This window comes from Lepeophtheirus salmonis, chromosome 5 (assembly GCF_016086655.4).
Source record: "Lepeophtheirus salmonis chromosome 5, UVic_Lsal_1.4, whole genome shotgun sequence".
Classification (NCBI taxonomy): Eukaryota; Metazoa; Arthropoda; class Copepoda; order Siphonostomatoida; family Caligidae; genus Lepeophtheirus; species Lepeophtheirus salmonis.
Window position 1 is genome coordinate 56,778,461 of NC_052135.2, and position 17,435 is coordinate 56,795,895.

General features: G+C 32.7%; 1 protein-coding gene across 3 annotated transcripts; it reads right to left on the reverse strand.

Moving 5' to 3' along the window:
- Positions 1-6,279: 6,279 nt before the first annotated feature.
- LOC121117684 (uncharacterized) lies at positions 6,280-16,593 on the reverse strand. 3 transcript variants are annotated; one of them, XM_040712149.2, is made up of 3 exons: positions 16,269-16,593; positions 8,469-9,721; positions 6,280-8,391 (listed from the first exon to the last, which is right to left on the reverse strand). In XM_040712149.2, the coding sequence occupies exons 2-3, from the start codon at positions 9,708-9,710 to the stop codon at positions 6,796-6,798; spliced, it is 2,838 nt and encodes a 945-aa protein (XP_040568083.1). In that variant the 5' UTR covers positions 9,711-9,721; positions 16,269-16,593; the 3' UTR covers positions 6,280-6,795. The 3 variants fall into 3 exon arrangements, with proteins under 3 accessions (XP_040568083.1, XP_071744917.1, XP_040568084.1); XM_071888816.1 differs by lacking the exon at positions 16,269-16,593 and adding an exon at positions 12,642-13,071; XM_040712150.2 differs by lacking the exon at positions 16,269-16,593 and adding an exon at positions 9,796-11,241.
- Between the last annotated feature and the right edge of the window lie 842 nt (positions 16,594-17,435).

Consider the following 17,435-nt stretch of genomic DNA (forward strand, 5'->3'; position numbering starts at 1 on the left):
ATTTGTGTGTGTGCCTAATCTAAGCTGTCATAAAACATTATAATTGGGTCAGTTTTTAGGTATTTTAATATTTGCTTTGTAAAAATATTTGCTCCATGCATTTGTGAGTGCCTAATATAAGATGTACGATGATACAGCGCTATATTTGTTAAAGTGGAACGACATATTTCTTTATGCGGATTAAGAAAAAATATATTATTCGAACAGATTATTAATTATTATCAGACCTGGCAATATTGTAGATATAAATAAATAGTGAAGGTCATAAACGATCAACAATTACTTTGCAAAATTTAGTTTGCTTTCACAATATTATTTACTATTCCATATCCCAGATATTGATACTTGTTTCAATATCTGGGATACCAATAATATAAAATGAATAAATAATGTTGCAGAAACGAAGTAGTTAGAGTAATGAGGCAAAAATTGATCTTTAATAAATCACTGATGATTACATAGACGGCAATTTTTTCCCTAGTCTCTCCATGTTTAAAAATGACGTTTTAAAATTAACTAATCCAGAATCAATATTAGTTTTTTGTCAAATAAAGTCAACTTTCCCGTATTTTCATTCAACAATCTCCCTTTAACATAAAGAAAAAAGACATTTATAGGCTTATTATTCTATTTTTTGTTAGTAGTTGAGATATCAAAGAATGTTAGCTTTAGTTTAAAACATTTATATGATTTGTAAAAACGTTGATTTGACTCAGATACGGCCACTATCTATCGCCTCCAAAGAATTATTCAGTATAATTTATTTATAGTAATTGACGATAATTAATTGGTCGAATAATACTAATTAATGACATCCAGACTCAATTTAAACAAAAAAATCATTCTAGTATGCTTTTGTGTTGTATATAATTATAATATTTTAATAAAAAAACGTAACTAATTTCCCAATAAACTCACAGAACCTCTCTGTATACACTGATATTTTCATCTTTTAAGCATTTAAGTATAAAGTATTTAAGCAGTAAAATTGTTTATATAACCCTACTGCTTGCATTATTGATTTTTGTTTTTTAGTGCATGATTTCTGTTTACGTACACAATATGAAGACGAGAATAACTTGTAAGGAATTGTGGTATTTCTCAATTGAGTATCTTTATGATATAAAGCTAAGTAATAAATATATATTATGATGGGAACGTTCATCCAGTTCTTGTCCTTGAGTTTGACCTTTTTAGCTTCTTTGAAATTACGTATTATTTATAGTAATTAATTCATGCATACCCCTCTTATTCCTTTCCATTCAAAATTGCAAGAATTCGCATGGTTGATGCGGGGATGATTATATGACGAAGTTTGAAAGAGGGAGATCTCCCGCTTTTAAATATGGAACTAGGGTTGGTTTGAAATCCAAACCCGGTCTGAGGCCCCTTTAATTTTTAGTGGACCCAACTAATTTGATTATTTAAGGAAGTTCGGTCTGAAAGAAAAATTCAGTCTGGATCAGTCTAATTTAAAATTTGTTATCTACCACTTTTATAAATAAATTGTTGATGACGTCAAGCCTATGTCAAAATTGTGAACATCAACCTACAACAACGTTATACATATGAAGTCAAATGTATTGCATAAATGATATTTGTACAACTCATAAATCAGGAGTGGGGAGAAAATCAGTACAGGATTTGTAAAATAATAAAATTTATGTCTACACTCTGAAATCGCGATCAGGGCCGAAATATAAGTCCCAATTAATCTAGAAACCAAATATTAAAAAGATTGGTCTTCGACCGAGTCTCAACATTAGTATGTGGTAGTGTTGGGGGGGGGTTGTCTGAAATACGATACCAGTCTGAGACCTTTATGTTGTTTAGTGTACCAAGCTTTTTTGTTCCTGTAAAGAAGTTTAGTCTGGACCGGTCGCAAAGAAAAATTAGTTCTGGATCAGCCTCATTTAAAATTCAGTTTTTACAGATTTACTAGATGAATGGTTAATGATGTCATTTGTGTTTAAAATTGTGAACATATACCTACAATAGCGTTATATGAAGTTGTGCAACTCAATAATCAGGGGGGGGGGGATAAGGAGAAAATTGATCCACGATTAGACAACGATCAAGTTTCAATCTTCATTCTGAGATGACGGTCTAGACCGAAATATCATTATAAAACCGACTAGAGAAAATAACATAAGACCGAATCGAACTGTCTGTACCTCATCACTAGTATGTTGGTTCAAGTTACTATAAATATTTTTCTACGTATAACAGTTTTTTTTACCACAAACTTATGTGCACTGAAGGGCACTTTTCTCTTCCTCAATCAAGGTTCTTTTCCCTTTTTCTTTTCCTTTACTATTAGTATTACCAGTACAAGTGAAGCACAGAATATTTCTTAGAATCTGTACTACATAATCATACATATTTCTTTCATTTAATATATTGAAGAAAATGACGACATATGTAAGCACTAAATAAGTAAGTGTATTAATTATTATGTCTCCCTCCACTTGCATAGGTCAATAATATAATAAGTATAATGATGTGCCCTACTTTCAAAAAAATACATAAGAAATTGGCAAGTGGCCATTTCTCTCCCCCTCTCCTAGATATAATAAGTTATGTACAAATTCAAATACAACGTAGGACATCAACTCTAAAGCAAACTAGAAGGAATTTTCCACAAAATTAAATATGGATTAGGTACATTTGTAGTATTCAACTATTAATTATCCTCTATTTGTATCAAAAAATGATTCAAAATTATCCTTTTGAAGCCCTACTTTGAAAGAATTAAAGATCAGAGGCGTTTGGGGGGGGCCCTTTTGCCCCCACCTACAACATAAAATATTTTTTGCTTTTTACTAGACATTTTTCAAAATATATAATATTTAAAATTTTTTTATACAAGATATAATATTTGAAATTTGTACAAAAAAATATCATATTTGAATTTTTTTAAAAATACTAATTTAAATTTTATTCAAAAAATTTAATATTTGAAATTTTTCTAAGAAAAATGTTATATATGAAAATGCTATTTCTGAACTTTTTTTCTGTGAATAACTATGGATGTTTGAAATATTTGTTCAGAAATATATAATTTTTCATATTTTTTGGGAATATATGGATTTTTGAAACTTTTCTCGAAAAAAAAATTCCTAAAACAAAGCCCCCTATCCCCCCCCCAAAAAAAAAAAAAAAATATATATATACTAAGATGTACCATAATTATATATTTTATTACGAATTATTTGATAATGCACATACTAAGAATACTAAGACAAACTCGCTAATCTTCTTCTTTCCCTTTATTACGAATTATTTTATTTTACAGATACTAGGAGAAACTGGCTAATCCATAGGCGGACGGACACTTAATATAAGATTATATTACAGTCAGTGTTATGTAGGTCCTTATTTAAGACCAAGGACTGAGGTCCAGTCCAGTCCATTCCATTTCAGTCCCACTTGTTGGTCCTTAAAGAAGATAAAAACAATCCTTTGTGACATCAATGGAGGTGTGTTTCCTTTTTTTAATTATTTCGTTATATAAAATAATAAATTATATAACTAAGCAGGAACTACACGAGCACTCTCTGAACTAAGTAACTATATAATATATATTTATTATATTGTAATTGTGTTATAATGGGGGATGCAAGATATGTGCAATAACCTTAATGCAGATTTCATACATCTTATTTCGCTTAATAAACGATCGATTTTTGTATGAAAAAATCGAAGTACCGACAGTTATGGACTGACCATAGGGACCGATAAAACCGGTTCTAAGACTGGACTGGACCGAATAAATAAGGACCGACACAACACTAATTACAGTAGATATAATCTTGCAAACGCCTCTACTTGATATATGAGTTTATTTGGAAGGGTCATATGATTGTGGCCAAATTAACCTTCTCACAAATCAAATGATGGTTCGCAACGATTAGCATTCTTGAGTATTTCATCTCATTGCATAGAATTGAATACAAGTAATTGACCGGAATGTGTCTACATATTTTATCGAATACAAAATGACAAATCTTAATCCTAGTTGAAGTGCAATAGTTGTTGAACTAAAAGAAAGAACATTATCTTTGATAAAACTAATAAAATGCAAATCACTGAGCACATTTTCAATTCGTCGTTAGCATAATTATTATTCACTTGAATTGCTCATTGTATATAAGGATCCAATTCAATCAATCAACGTTTGGAATACTGATTAGAAGAATAGGAACATTGACTACTGATAATAAAACTACACTTCAATTATTTAAAAAACAAGGAGCACAATATTTTTACTTCATAAGTATTAAAAGTACAATGTTTGACTCATAGTAACATCAGATTGAAGATAGTTCAATAATTGGACTAAAATGGCCTATTTTGACCCCAAAATCGATTTTTTTGAAATATTGAGATGGCAACTACCGCACCAAAAATGACATGTGGTATTTTTTTTTTTTTTTTTTTTTTTTTTTTTTTTTTTTTTTTTTTTTTGCAGAGATGACAACCGAAAATTGGATAGTATAGTCTACGTATACCATAGTTCGTATTAGTGCTACCATAGGGGCCAAGGGTCATTGCTACCCTCCCCTCCCCCTACAAACACACAGTTATTTTTAAGAAATGTTAATAGTTATCCATACAGGGTTTTTTTTTTTTTTATTGTCTAAAAAATGTTCTAATTTTGGGATTTTTTTTTCAAAATGCTAAAAACTACTCGTTAAACTTTGCATTCATAAAAAAGCAAAAAACAATGATCAATATTGTGAAAAAAGCCTAATACTCCCTCTTCCAATCAAATATATTTATCGCAACCCTGTCCCCTTCCAAATCTGGCGGCGCCCTTGATGATGCCAACATTATATAATTTGCTCCCTCCCGGTTATAAACACATTCCGGCGCTGGTGGTTCGTATACCAATAATTTTGTACCGGCACCGTATCCAAAATAAGTATTGGTATTTCGGTACCATTCGATACTATTTTTTTTATTAAAAAAAATATATGTAAAAAAAAATGTTGGGACTTTTCTAAAAATGTAATGACTTTGCTCATTTAAAAATAGCCCTACTTTTTTTATAAAGGACAATATTGTCTTGCACTTCATGTATTCAATGTATCACGTAACATTTCCACAAAAAAAGAAAAAGGCTCAAAATCAGTTGGTAATTAGCAAATTCCGGCCAATGAGAGGCTGTTGCTAGCTCTCACTCTTTGGGGAGTTAGTTCCAAAAATTATCAACACCGTAATAAATTGGTTTACTGTATAATGTATATGATAAAATATTAAAGTGGACTTCATAAACAATGGAGCTAGCATCGCCGCTGTTCCTAACTATGAAATTACTATTCAATGATTGTCGGGAATTGTTCACAGCTAATAAGGAGCTAATTTGATCGATCAACGTTCATAACACTGATTAGGAGCAACAAAGCTGACAACAAAACCACACAATATATTTTTGTGATAGCGTAGTAACGTCGTTTTTGAGATAATCAATTTGATTGGTGCAAATTCTTTAGAGACGTACTGGAGCCGCCATTACCGTTTTCAATATTAGTTTAGAAAAGTACTGTGTTAAATTTGTCCTTAATCCGGCACAGCTATATCTAGAGATAAGACTTTTGCGAGCGAGGCATTTGGTTGGTTCCATCCCTATTTTGAACTGAGCACTTGAGTCCCGTCCAGTTCACTCCCTTTCTAGTTCGTTTCAGTCTTTTAAAAAATTGATGATGTCACTCAACTTTATGTCTTCAGTGCTTAATCAGTTTTAGTACTGAGAGTCTTAAGAACCGGTACCATGGATCTATTAGACCGGTTTTAAGAATACACTGAACCGGACTGAATAAATAACAACACTATATATGGCATTACTGAATTAGACCCTTTTTACTATCAGCTGCTTCTTATATGATTTTTTGAGGTTCAAATGAATTACTCCTCTAAAGAGGAGAATCTTCAATATTTAAGATAGCATTAGTGCTGGAAAAATATCATAATTATATTTCATGTATATTGATTTCATTATGGATGTTAAAACATTTCTTCCTTTAGAGGGAGATATTAACACCCCCACGACCTATTAAATAATGAACAAAAAGAAGCTAGAGCACACGCAATAACCATTATTCATTTTAAAATTGCTAAACTTAGTTGTTGTTTTCCTTTACAAAGATCCCTGCTTTAACTATATCAATGTAGTATCAGTATATCGAATAACACTACGTAGTATACATAAGAAAGGAGACGGACCAAGATTGAAGCCTCATAATTCATGACTAGTGTACACAAGATGAGTCCATATTATTTATCTATATAAAAATTTATTTTTATGACAAACTTTTGAACATTTTTTTATAAGCGTTTTTTTATCTTTTTTTATCTTTTAAAAGGTAAATAATAGTTTTTGTTTTTAATAATTTACAGATAATAAATAAACTAAAAAAAAGTATATAGGTAATATGTATATAAAAACAATATGATATAAAACTGTATACAATTGCAGGTTCGTGTTTTTTGGAATAACAACAGACAGACAGACATGGAAAATAAGAATAGTAGTATGTAGTAATAAAAGAATTGACCTAAGAAATTATTATTATTAATTAATTAAACTACAACAACGACAGAGCTCCTGAATCATTTACCAATGATTTTGTAAGGATAAGGATTAAGGATAGTACAATTAGAATTCAACCTAAAAGCTCCGTTTGAACAAGATGGATGTAAGGGTTTATTTTATGTAGTTCTTTTTTTACTCCATAGAGGAAGAGTTAAAAAAAAGATGACAAAAAAGTCTATAGTATCTATGAAGTATTATTATTACTCCATGTTGTGACTCTCAGTGTATCTATGGAGTAGGTGTTTCAGAACAGAGGTGTGAGCAAAGGTTGAATCCTTTCTTTGTGGTTTTGGAGAAGAACTGTTGGATTGCCTTGGAGCATGTTCCTTTTGTTCTATAATTGAGGACTTGCCTTCCTCCTCCTTCTTCTTCGGGGATGACTTGTTATTTTCAGGAGACGAAGACTGCTCATCTTTTTTTATGTTACTATCACGGAGGTTGTTGCTGATTTTATTACTACTATTTTTAATATTAGAATTACTAGAATTACTACTTTTGTTATTGTTATCGGACTCAACATCCACAACAAGAAGAACAGGCTCTTCCTTTAGCCCAAGGAGTCGTCTCCTCAAAATATCAGTTGAATCTTCTTGATGATTCGCTTTGGGTGGAACTGGAGTGGGATCTAGACTGGGTCGTTTTCTACCAATTCTATCCAATAGTATGGATTTTAAAACAGATCCATCAGATGAGATCAGTTCAGGATCATCTTCTTGATGAGTCGCTTGAACTTGAAGTGCTGACATTAGCGGAACCATTTTACAGGTAGAAGGGGGAGAATGCGTATTCGGAAGAGATACAATGTGCTTGAGCTGATGAGGGGAGGATGGGGGAGGAGACACGCCCCTTTGGTCTTCATAAGCTTGAAGTTGTAGCTGTAGTGGATCATGCGGCTCACCCATTATTATTCGCTCTTCTTCTGCCGCCCTTTCCTCCTTTATGTTTGCTTCTTCAGTCATAATGAGTCCGGGAACATGATGATGATGCTCTTGTTCGTGCTCCTCTACTCCTCCTAGATGAAGATAGCCTCCTTCTTCATCATCTTCTTCCTCTCTATTGAGTTCCACCTCCTCTTCATCGTCATCTATTGTAATTTCGACGGGCTCTAAGGGGGATTTTACGGGATTTTGCTTAATTTTGGCAATTTGCTCTTCCCAGAGCTCTTCATGATTCTTTTCAATTTCGTATTGAACAGATTTCTGACGATAGCGACCTAACTGAGCTAACCACATTTGTGTCCTCTTAGCAGCAGGCTCTTCTGGTAGAGAGGGTGAGTCCGATCGAAGAGCTTCTTCCTTTTCGGCAACTCTTCTCTGTGCACTGCTAATGTGTGCTAGTAGTGACAAATATCCAGCATCTTGTTGAGAGGACGGAGGGTCTGCTGGGACTGGTGGTGGAGGAGGAGGTGGTGGTACTGGAACTACTGCGGCTGCTTCTGCTACTGGAGAGGCTATTGGGAGTTGCTCATCCTTTTGAGGATTTACACTACTCTGTTCCCCACCCTCTTCTTGCATTTTCATCAGTTTTAGAGACGATTGTAGGGATTGGAGAGCCAAGAGCTTCATTTCTGCTGACAATGCAGATTTCGAAGGATTGGAAGATTGATTAATTTGTTCTAACCACATTTCATTGCTTGCAGTATTATCTGCCTTCTGCTCAGATCCATGCTTTCCAAGTTGTTTCTTCCACATGTCCTCATTAGTTTTGGAGTCCACGACAGCTCGCCGATGCTTGGTGAGTTCATATTTCCAAAACTCATCGGTATGAACTTTATTACGGTGATACATGGAAACATGCTATTGTGGAAGAGAAAAAGTAAATATATAAATAGGAATCAGATGATAATGACTGAGTCAGTCAAAGACAAACATACCTGCTTAAGTGTTTGTTTCCAGCTGTAGCTTTTTTCACAAAAGGGACAGGAAAATTGCTTGGAGTGAGGATGAGAGGATCCAGTGTTATTGTTATTATTAGATAGATTTGAGGAAGGATTCCCACAGGAGATATTCGGGGATCCATTATTACTAAAATTATTATTGTTGTTGCTATTGGAGTTATTGTTCCCCCCATTGTTGTTGGCCAAGTTACCAGTTCTACTCAAGTTCTTGACACACATTTGTTTTTTTAAATGCTGTTTAAGAGATGTTTTGTAAGCAAATTCCCTAAAGCAATTCGGACATTTAAGAGGTCCGTCTTGCCCACTATGAGCTGTTTGAATATGATCATTCAAAAATCTTTTTTCTGTAAAGTCTTTTCGACAATTGAGGCAGACAAAAGGACGTTCTCCCGTATGAACTCGATAGTGAACATTGAGATGGGATTTGCGGGCATAGGATTTAGAGCAAATGCTACACACAAAGGGTTTTTCCCCAGTGTGCATTCGAATGTGCTCCTCGAGAGAATTATTATCATTGCAAGCCTTGTCACAGATGGGACACATGAAATTTGAGACTTTAGTATGAGTAGTCATGTGGGCCCTCAAAGTGGATTTCCTTCCGAAGGTTTTATGACATTTCCTACATTCAAAACTTCTCTCCCCAGTATGAGTCACGAGATGAGACTGTAAATGGTACTTGTTGATGAAAATCTTGTCACAGAATTCACATGGAAAACTTTCTTTCCCACTGAGACTCCCGCTGCTACCATTCCAGGCCTGTGGATGTACTTCTTCATAGGAAGAATATTCGGAATGTACTTCTGATGAAAGAGCATTATCCTCTGACTTTTCGCATAGTAGCTTTGCGAAATCCTTTATTTTAATGCCAGATTTCTCTGACCCGGCATTTACCATAACCTTTGCAATGGTCACATCCGGTTCTTCTAGAATGACACGATGATGGGCATGGTGATGATGGTCCTCTTCATGTCCACTATCATAGGATTCAATTTCCCCAAGACTTCGTACCACCAATGACAAAGGTAGATCCCCTTCAGATGCTAATCTTTGTCTATGGTAGTTTTCATCACCACTTCCATCAGAGAAACCGGAGCTTCGTCCAGGTGAGCTCCCATGATTTTTTTCTTCTTCTTTGAGCCGGTCTTCGTGGGCAACAACTAGGGACAGAGGGGAGTCAAAGGCATTGCTGCTGGCCTTTGTACGATGATGATCAGGCATGTTTATTTCAACTATTCCGAGAAGAGAGAGAGAAAAAAAAAATAACATTAGTTACTTATAATAGTAATTAGGTCAACATCCTTACTATTTTTATAGAGACATATTTAACACACTTTTATGTGTGTAGTAGTATAGTTAATTAGTTAAGTCAGTCAGTCTCCTCACTCTTTTCTAATACGAATTCTATTATAAGTAACCCACCCCACTACAAAACATACATAATATATTATTTCATTAATAGAAGAAGAAAAAAAAAAAAGAGTTCAACGGCCGACCTTGTTTTATTTACAACTTTTTATTTCGTAACTTTTTCAGTATCCTTCTACCTGGTTTATGAAATGAATCCCAACCATATTGGGGTCATTAGCCTTCTTTTGCGAAAGAAGAGTGAGAGTTGAGGCAAGCCTTTAAAATAATAATAATAACATTTTAAGGTCAAATTATATCTTACCCCCTTTTTTTTAGCCAATCTTAAGCATATACACTTTTACCTTAAAAAAAAATAAAGCGTGCGTTGCTCCTTCTTCATATTCCTACACTACACTCGTAGAGAGACTACTACTCTGTACGAGTGTGCACATACTATTAATATACTATAGGAGTTATGTATGTTATTAAAACAGGATAATTCTAGATGAACGTCCTTGAACCCAAAGGGGTATTTTAGGATGCGTCGTCGTCGTCGTATAGAGAACCCTTTTAAATATTATTATTTAATATTATGCAGTATTAGAAGGAAACTGATTTCCAAGGTAAATGTCGGGCGCGTAAAAAAAAAAGTACTGAAAAGTGGAGTTCAATGCCTGGCCTTCGTTTTATTCATATATATATATTTTTAAATATTTAAAAAATTAAAGATTTTTTTGTTTTATTCGTAGCAGTACAAACATGTTCCACTTCTCTCCTCGCTAACCCTTTATTTTCCCCGACTTACATGTAGGTTCATTCATATACCATAATAGCTCCTACTATATATCAAATATCTATTACAAGCATACTTTTATATTATAAGCCTGGGGGGGTATTGAAACTACATACATACATACATACATATATATACAAGTTAGGAAAGGAAGGCAGTTGTAGTGACGAGGGGATATTCAAAGTGTTGTAATTTTTCAGGGTTTATTTTATTGTTACATATCGGCAAGTCATAAGTGTACCATGTTACCCCACACAATTTGAAAAATAAAGAGCTACGTCAATTAGCTAAAAGAGGAAGGAAAATAACACTCATTTGGTGTCACTAACCCCTGGGGCTGAGTCCCTCAAAAAGTTTATGAAGCCCCCTCCTCCAAATTTATTATCATATATGTAAATAATTATATAATAGTGTTGATAATTTTTGGGGCTAATCCCCCCCCCCTCCAATAATTTAGGCTAGCAACCTCCTCTTAGAGTTAGTTAGTTTAATAAGTTATTATAACTTATCCTCTCGAGTATTACTCTTTGTCTTTAATGAGTACATGCATTACTTTATACTTTGATGCTAAAGGATTTGTCTTCTAAAAAAAAGTCATGTGGTTAAATTTAGGGCAAAAATAAATATTTTAACTTTTTTTTTTTTTTCTTCTTCAAGAAAGTTAAGCACCCCCCTAAAAAAAATTCTGAGGGCGCCCCTCTCTAACTCTCTACTGATAGATAAATGATAAGAGATTTAGTTTAATTAAAATCCCTCTACAAATTGTCAATTGGAATATCTAGCAAGTGTTTATATCATATTTTATGCAAGTCTATACTAATTTTGCTCTCAAATGCTATTATTTTTCAGTCGTCTCGTCTACATATGTACATAGTATATGTATTTTAATACGTACATTGAACACTATTTTTCCAGTCCAAACCGAATAAATTGAAAATTCTGCACAAAAAAAAACAAAAACAGAAATTTATCGTTTTCAATTTATTAATTAGACGTCTGGTTTTTATTATTGCTCCTTTTATTGCTATTTTATACTCTTCAAATTTAGTGTCAGCAAGAGTGGCAAATGTCCTTGATATTAGGAGGGGTAGAGTAGGAGGGAATTTTGTTTTAATCACTCACTCAAATATAGGAATTAATGTCCAAATTTTGAAGCTAAATAGATATTTGACGCCATTTTTTTTTTTTTTTTTTTTTTTTTTTTGCGTAAATAATAATAATATTTCCGCATGACCTTCAATCCGGGATTTATCCACCCCTTTTCAGGCGTGCGAAGAAACATCATATTTATTTGCAACCAAAAAAGTTCAATGCACTCTCAAGGATATATACAAATGATTGTTTAACTACTTATAAGTAGTAAATTGGTTAATACTTATATGTCTATGCAAAAAAGAAAGACGAAACGTGAGCATTTTGAATCATTCCGGGTATAAAGCAAACCCAAGACAAACCACTCAGGAATCATAATAGTACATAGTCATTTAGAAAAGGAAACCGTTAATTCTTCAAGGTGAAAAAAAGAGAGAAGGGTGCTGGAAGTACTAGTATCCCTCTAGCGGGATTTCTTTTTCCTGTTTCACTTACACTTTTACTGAGCGTACGATAAGACGTCATCTCTCTCCAAGATATCGGATTCCTACGTTGTTTTGTCCACCCTCCCCCCTTCCCATAAATGTAGTAATTAATAGTACAATGGACACACTAATTAAGTAATTGAATGATAGGAAGGGATGAATGAAGGAGCATCCCCAAGTTAGTATATAATTACTGACTCGAGTGAGCCGTATCTCATTACAAATTTTGAGAGCTATTCCCCCACTATGTACACAAATAGTAGCTCCTACAACTCACACGAACGAAAAGTCTGTTGTTGTGTGTGTTCGACATTATTATCTACCCTACTCGCGTTGACCTACTTAGTTAGTTAAAAAGTACTGTCAGTCAGCAAATACAAGTATAAACACATAACACTACTCAATAGTAAAAAAAAATATTTATACACTTACATTTCTCGGTAAATATTCGATGATAAAAAAAAGAGAAAATCCGTTCACTTTTGTCTTAATTCACATAAATATGTATTTTTATGTTATACGCAATGACAGGATAAAATAATAGGGTTGCTCTTCCTCCCTCCGTGGACTCAAAGCATAGTGAGGATTTGTTTTGGAGGGTTGGCTATCCTGGGTTCTTCTTTTATCCTTTATTATTGATATTAATATCCTTTTGGTTAATTACAATACCAAGTAGGTAAGTAGAATCAAGTCTCAATCACTTCTTCTCAACACTGTTTGTTCGACTTCCTTAACTGTTTTAATATATATTATGAATAATATATATGATTGTAAATAATCTTAACTTTTTTTTTATCAAAAAATATATTCTGCTTCAAAACAACTAGCTTGCATGTAGGGCTATAAATAACTGCGTTTGTTGAATATTGTATCAAAAACTTTTTTAAAAAATAACTCTCGCTTTTTCTATATAAGTATGTACAAGGAGGGAACACACTCTTTTTCGGCCTACTTTCACTAAGGCAAGCGTGCGTAACATTACTAGGTTTTTTTATTTTTATTCACAGTATCCTTTTAAATGGAAACCGTTATTAGAAGTTACTATTATGACGCTTTTTGGTTCTTTATCAAATGAATTTTTATATGACGTACATTTTTTCATTACACGTATTGAAATTTTTCCAGGGGGTTCTTGGAATGTTTTACTTCTTTTCTGATTTTATTTTCAAACCAAGGGCGAAAATGAATCATGGCTCCAAAAAAGAGGAGTTGAATGACCAAGAGGATTACATAAATTCGATAAAATGCAAGGGATTTCTAATGAAAATGATTCAGAGGAAATAAAAAAAATCGTATTATATTAGTATGACATGACGAATGGATAGAACAGAGAGAGTTCAAAATATATTGATTGTACATAATATCCCTATTATTGTTGGGTTTCGGTCTGAGATTTTTAGTAGAGCGAACTAATTCGGTACCCTAAAGGAGTTCGGTCCGAAATGTCCTTACACAAAATCGATCTCATCTAAAATTATAGATGAATTGTTAATGCCGATAGTTATGTTTCAAAATGGTGAACAGTGATCTAGAATGACGTCATATGGAGTATAATGGGTTGTATACATCATATTTGAAAAACTCATAAATCCGGGAGGTAGGTCAAAAAATTGGTCCATAGATTATCACCGACAAAAAATGGATCGATATATTGAGGGGGAAAAATTTGAGTACAATTTGAAAACGATTAAATTTCGGTTTTCGTTAAGAAAAAAAATCACATAAGGTCGAACCGAGTCTCACCACAAATAACTATTTATGTATCTATAGATAGTAGGACTTCTTTCCGAGATTTATCGGGGTTCTTAATACGTCTACGACATACATATTATCGAAAAAGAATGCACCATTTCCTGGGAAATATTGCATATATTTTTTTAATGAAGAGAACATGCGGTCTGAAGGTTTTAGAGGAGAGGGTTTTTTTAATATTTTGACATTAATAAAAAATAAGAATACCAATTACATGATTGAAGATGTAATTCTTCTTTACTTTGTAACTTAGGGTCTTTTAACAAAATAAAATTTTGATTATGTGATTTCATCGAATGAAAATCCAGGACAACAAAGAACCATAACATAAAGCCCAATCAACAAAGGAGCAGCTCAAGAAAAATAGATGAAGGCATCTCGTCAGTGCCCAGACCTCAACCCCATATGAAGTCTTTATCATTGTGCAATTTACAAAATCGGCAAGGGATCCAATACTTATTTCATCTACTATATATTATGGAAAATTCACTTGAGATAAAGTTTTTATCAATTTATGCTGCAGCGGAAATGAGATTTTGCTCAGGAGGAAATTTTTCCTATAGTATATATATGTATATGTATATTTATGGTAAATTATCCCTAGTCCCTACAAACAGCCACCCCCACTCTAATAAATAATTTGGGCCCCAATACTAAACCATGAACATTTACGTAGGAATTATGAATTGATTTGGGATCTTTCGAATAGTTCGAAATGTATGTATTCTTATTAAAATATATATCGTGTAGGTACAATTTGCAATTTTGCACTAGTAACAATTTGTAGGTCTCATAACGCCATATTCAATTACATAATCTGTCATTTTAATTACCGGTTATTAATTGATTCTTTAATTTCATTTTGATTGTTTTAAATTAGGGATTTATTATGTATTAACGAGTAAGTTTACTGTGTGCATTTGAACTTTTATGCGGGATAGAATATAATTTTTGATTATTAGTTTTCATAAAAAAGGTCAAAAATTGCACCATTATAAGTATATGGACCATCCATGGAATATTTGTTTGGTGAATTATTCTCACCCCAAGTACTCTCAAGTATTCATTTAATATGCTTCCTCCCACTTTTTGGTTGTAATTTGTACAATTTCCTTAAACAAGTTACAATTTGTACATGACATCTATATAAAAAAATGGATGTCTGTTGATCTATTTTCCTGCAAAGGTATCAATTTTTAGTGTACACTTAGAACAGCGTAAATACTTGATCTAAGAAATAACAATATAGCAACGAGCTGGAATTGAATATCCTATTCAAAAACATCACATAAATAAAAATTAAGATCAGTAATACGTTGATGTCTCAAGAGTTGATAGTAAGTTGGTTTATATTTCTTAATGCAAGACGAAAGTACTACAAATATTCTTCAAAAATAAGTCCTATAGCATCTGTGTTTGCAATTTTGAATAATTTTCTAAAATTATCGTAATAAATGTTATTTGAATTTTCTATAAAATCACTATCATTTTTAAATACATGCATAAATTTAAACTTGGACATAATTATTCATAAATATCTCTCTCTGTTGATCTGTAGAAGCTTCACTTTTTAATGTGTGCTTAATACCTTAGAACTGCGTCAATACTTAATAAAAATAATAACATTGTAGGAACGAGTATGTAAATAAAGCTGAGGGTGTCATATTTAAAAAGAAAAGGAGAGTGCATATCTATCTTATTAAAATAAATTTTGTCTGTTTGTCGACGACTAATAACTACAAACAATGTCTGGTATACCCGCTAGTATATAAAAAATTGCTTAAATTTAACAGTATTTATATTTTACTATGTCAACTTACCACGTTTTACTGTCTCGATTCCCCGGGATTTTACTATCTCTTCCCGGAATTTTCCGTCATACCATAATTTAAAAATTGTTTACTCAGGAAATGAGAAACCCTAATATATATCAGGGGCGACTGCAGGATTATTTTTTGGTGAGTGCAGGCCGTGAATAGGATTTGTTGGGACTTTTTGACAATTTTGGTATAAATTGTTTTTATTATACACGCCACTTTTGGCATAATGTGTTTTATATATATATCAGTGCCAAATTTGACATTTTTTAAGTAAAAAAAAGCTTTTTTGAAAATTTTAAATTTACAAAATATTTTAAATTAGATTAAATTTGAAAAAAAATAAAAATGTTTCTATATAATTTTTTTAAACAAAAAGAAGATAATTTGAATTAACGATAACTATTAAAATTTCGCATCTTTTATTGCAGATGCCCCTCTATATTAGTTCTTAGTTAAAAGGGAAATTAAAATAACTTTATACGCTTACAAAACGTCGTTGTGTTTCCTTAAAAAGAGTGTTAACGAACACTGAAGCACTCTGACGACTCCTGGGGTCCTTCAAACAAGGATGGATGATTCTTCAATGTAGAGATATAATATCTATGCAGATTGCAGAAAGAGTTGAACGAATTTGAATTAAATAAAAAGATTGACAAAATTAATGATTGCTTGTAACCAAATAAAACGACTGGGAAAAAAAATATTGCTTGATCTAAATATATCAACAAGAGCACAGTGAAGAGAAAGAAAGAAAACAGTAAACTCATCACAATTTCCTTACAACTATTCAGACGTCTGGATTGATTTTTATTGTTCATTTTTTTATATGTATTTTTTTATATTAATATTCCAATCAGGGATAAGTCAAAACAACAATAACAATAATTAACTGCTTTACTACAGGGTGCTTATGAGGAGACAAGGAAATGAATCCTTTATTATTCTTCGTCTATGTATATTTTACTGTGTATTTACGTTTGCAGCCATATACATTAACATTAGGGCGCTCTGCTTTTCAACGATGTCATCTTTCGCTCGCACAAAAAGACCACGTGGTAAATATTCAGGGACCAACACGGGATCATGGTGGAGCTTTGTTTTTGGAATTATTTTGTCAAAAAGAAAAAAAATCCTTAATCAGTTGCTCAATTCTTCTCAACTCCACTACTTGTCTGGAGATGCACGGCGCTCGTATCACACGAAAAAACTCAAAAGGATTTTAAAGGATAATGATGACATAAAACATTATAAAATGTGAAAAATCCAAGCACAAAGAAAAAGTTTATATCACAAAAAAATGATGCCATAAAGTAATTTGGTTTTTTCGACTGGAATTCAATTTCCTCTTGATGTTTAATATTTGAGATCCTGTCATGTTTTAACAAGATAATTGGGGATCTTACTATTAAAAAAAAATCTAGAGAATTATTCAAGCAAGAAAGAGTTAATTCGAATTCAACGAATGAACGATCAGAACACTGATATTGAGATAAGAAGCAGAAACGTTGAGAACTGGAAACAAAATATTGTGTATGAGGTACGCTGTGCCATACATTCATCTTTAGTGTTATTTTCATCCTTATTTAGGACTGAGGACTGAAGGAACCTCCAGTTGAGTCTCGGTCTGGTACAGTGCAGCCCTGCATATCAGTGC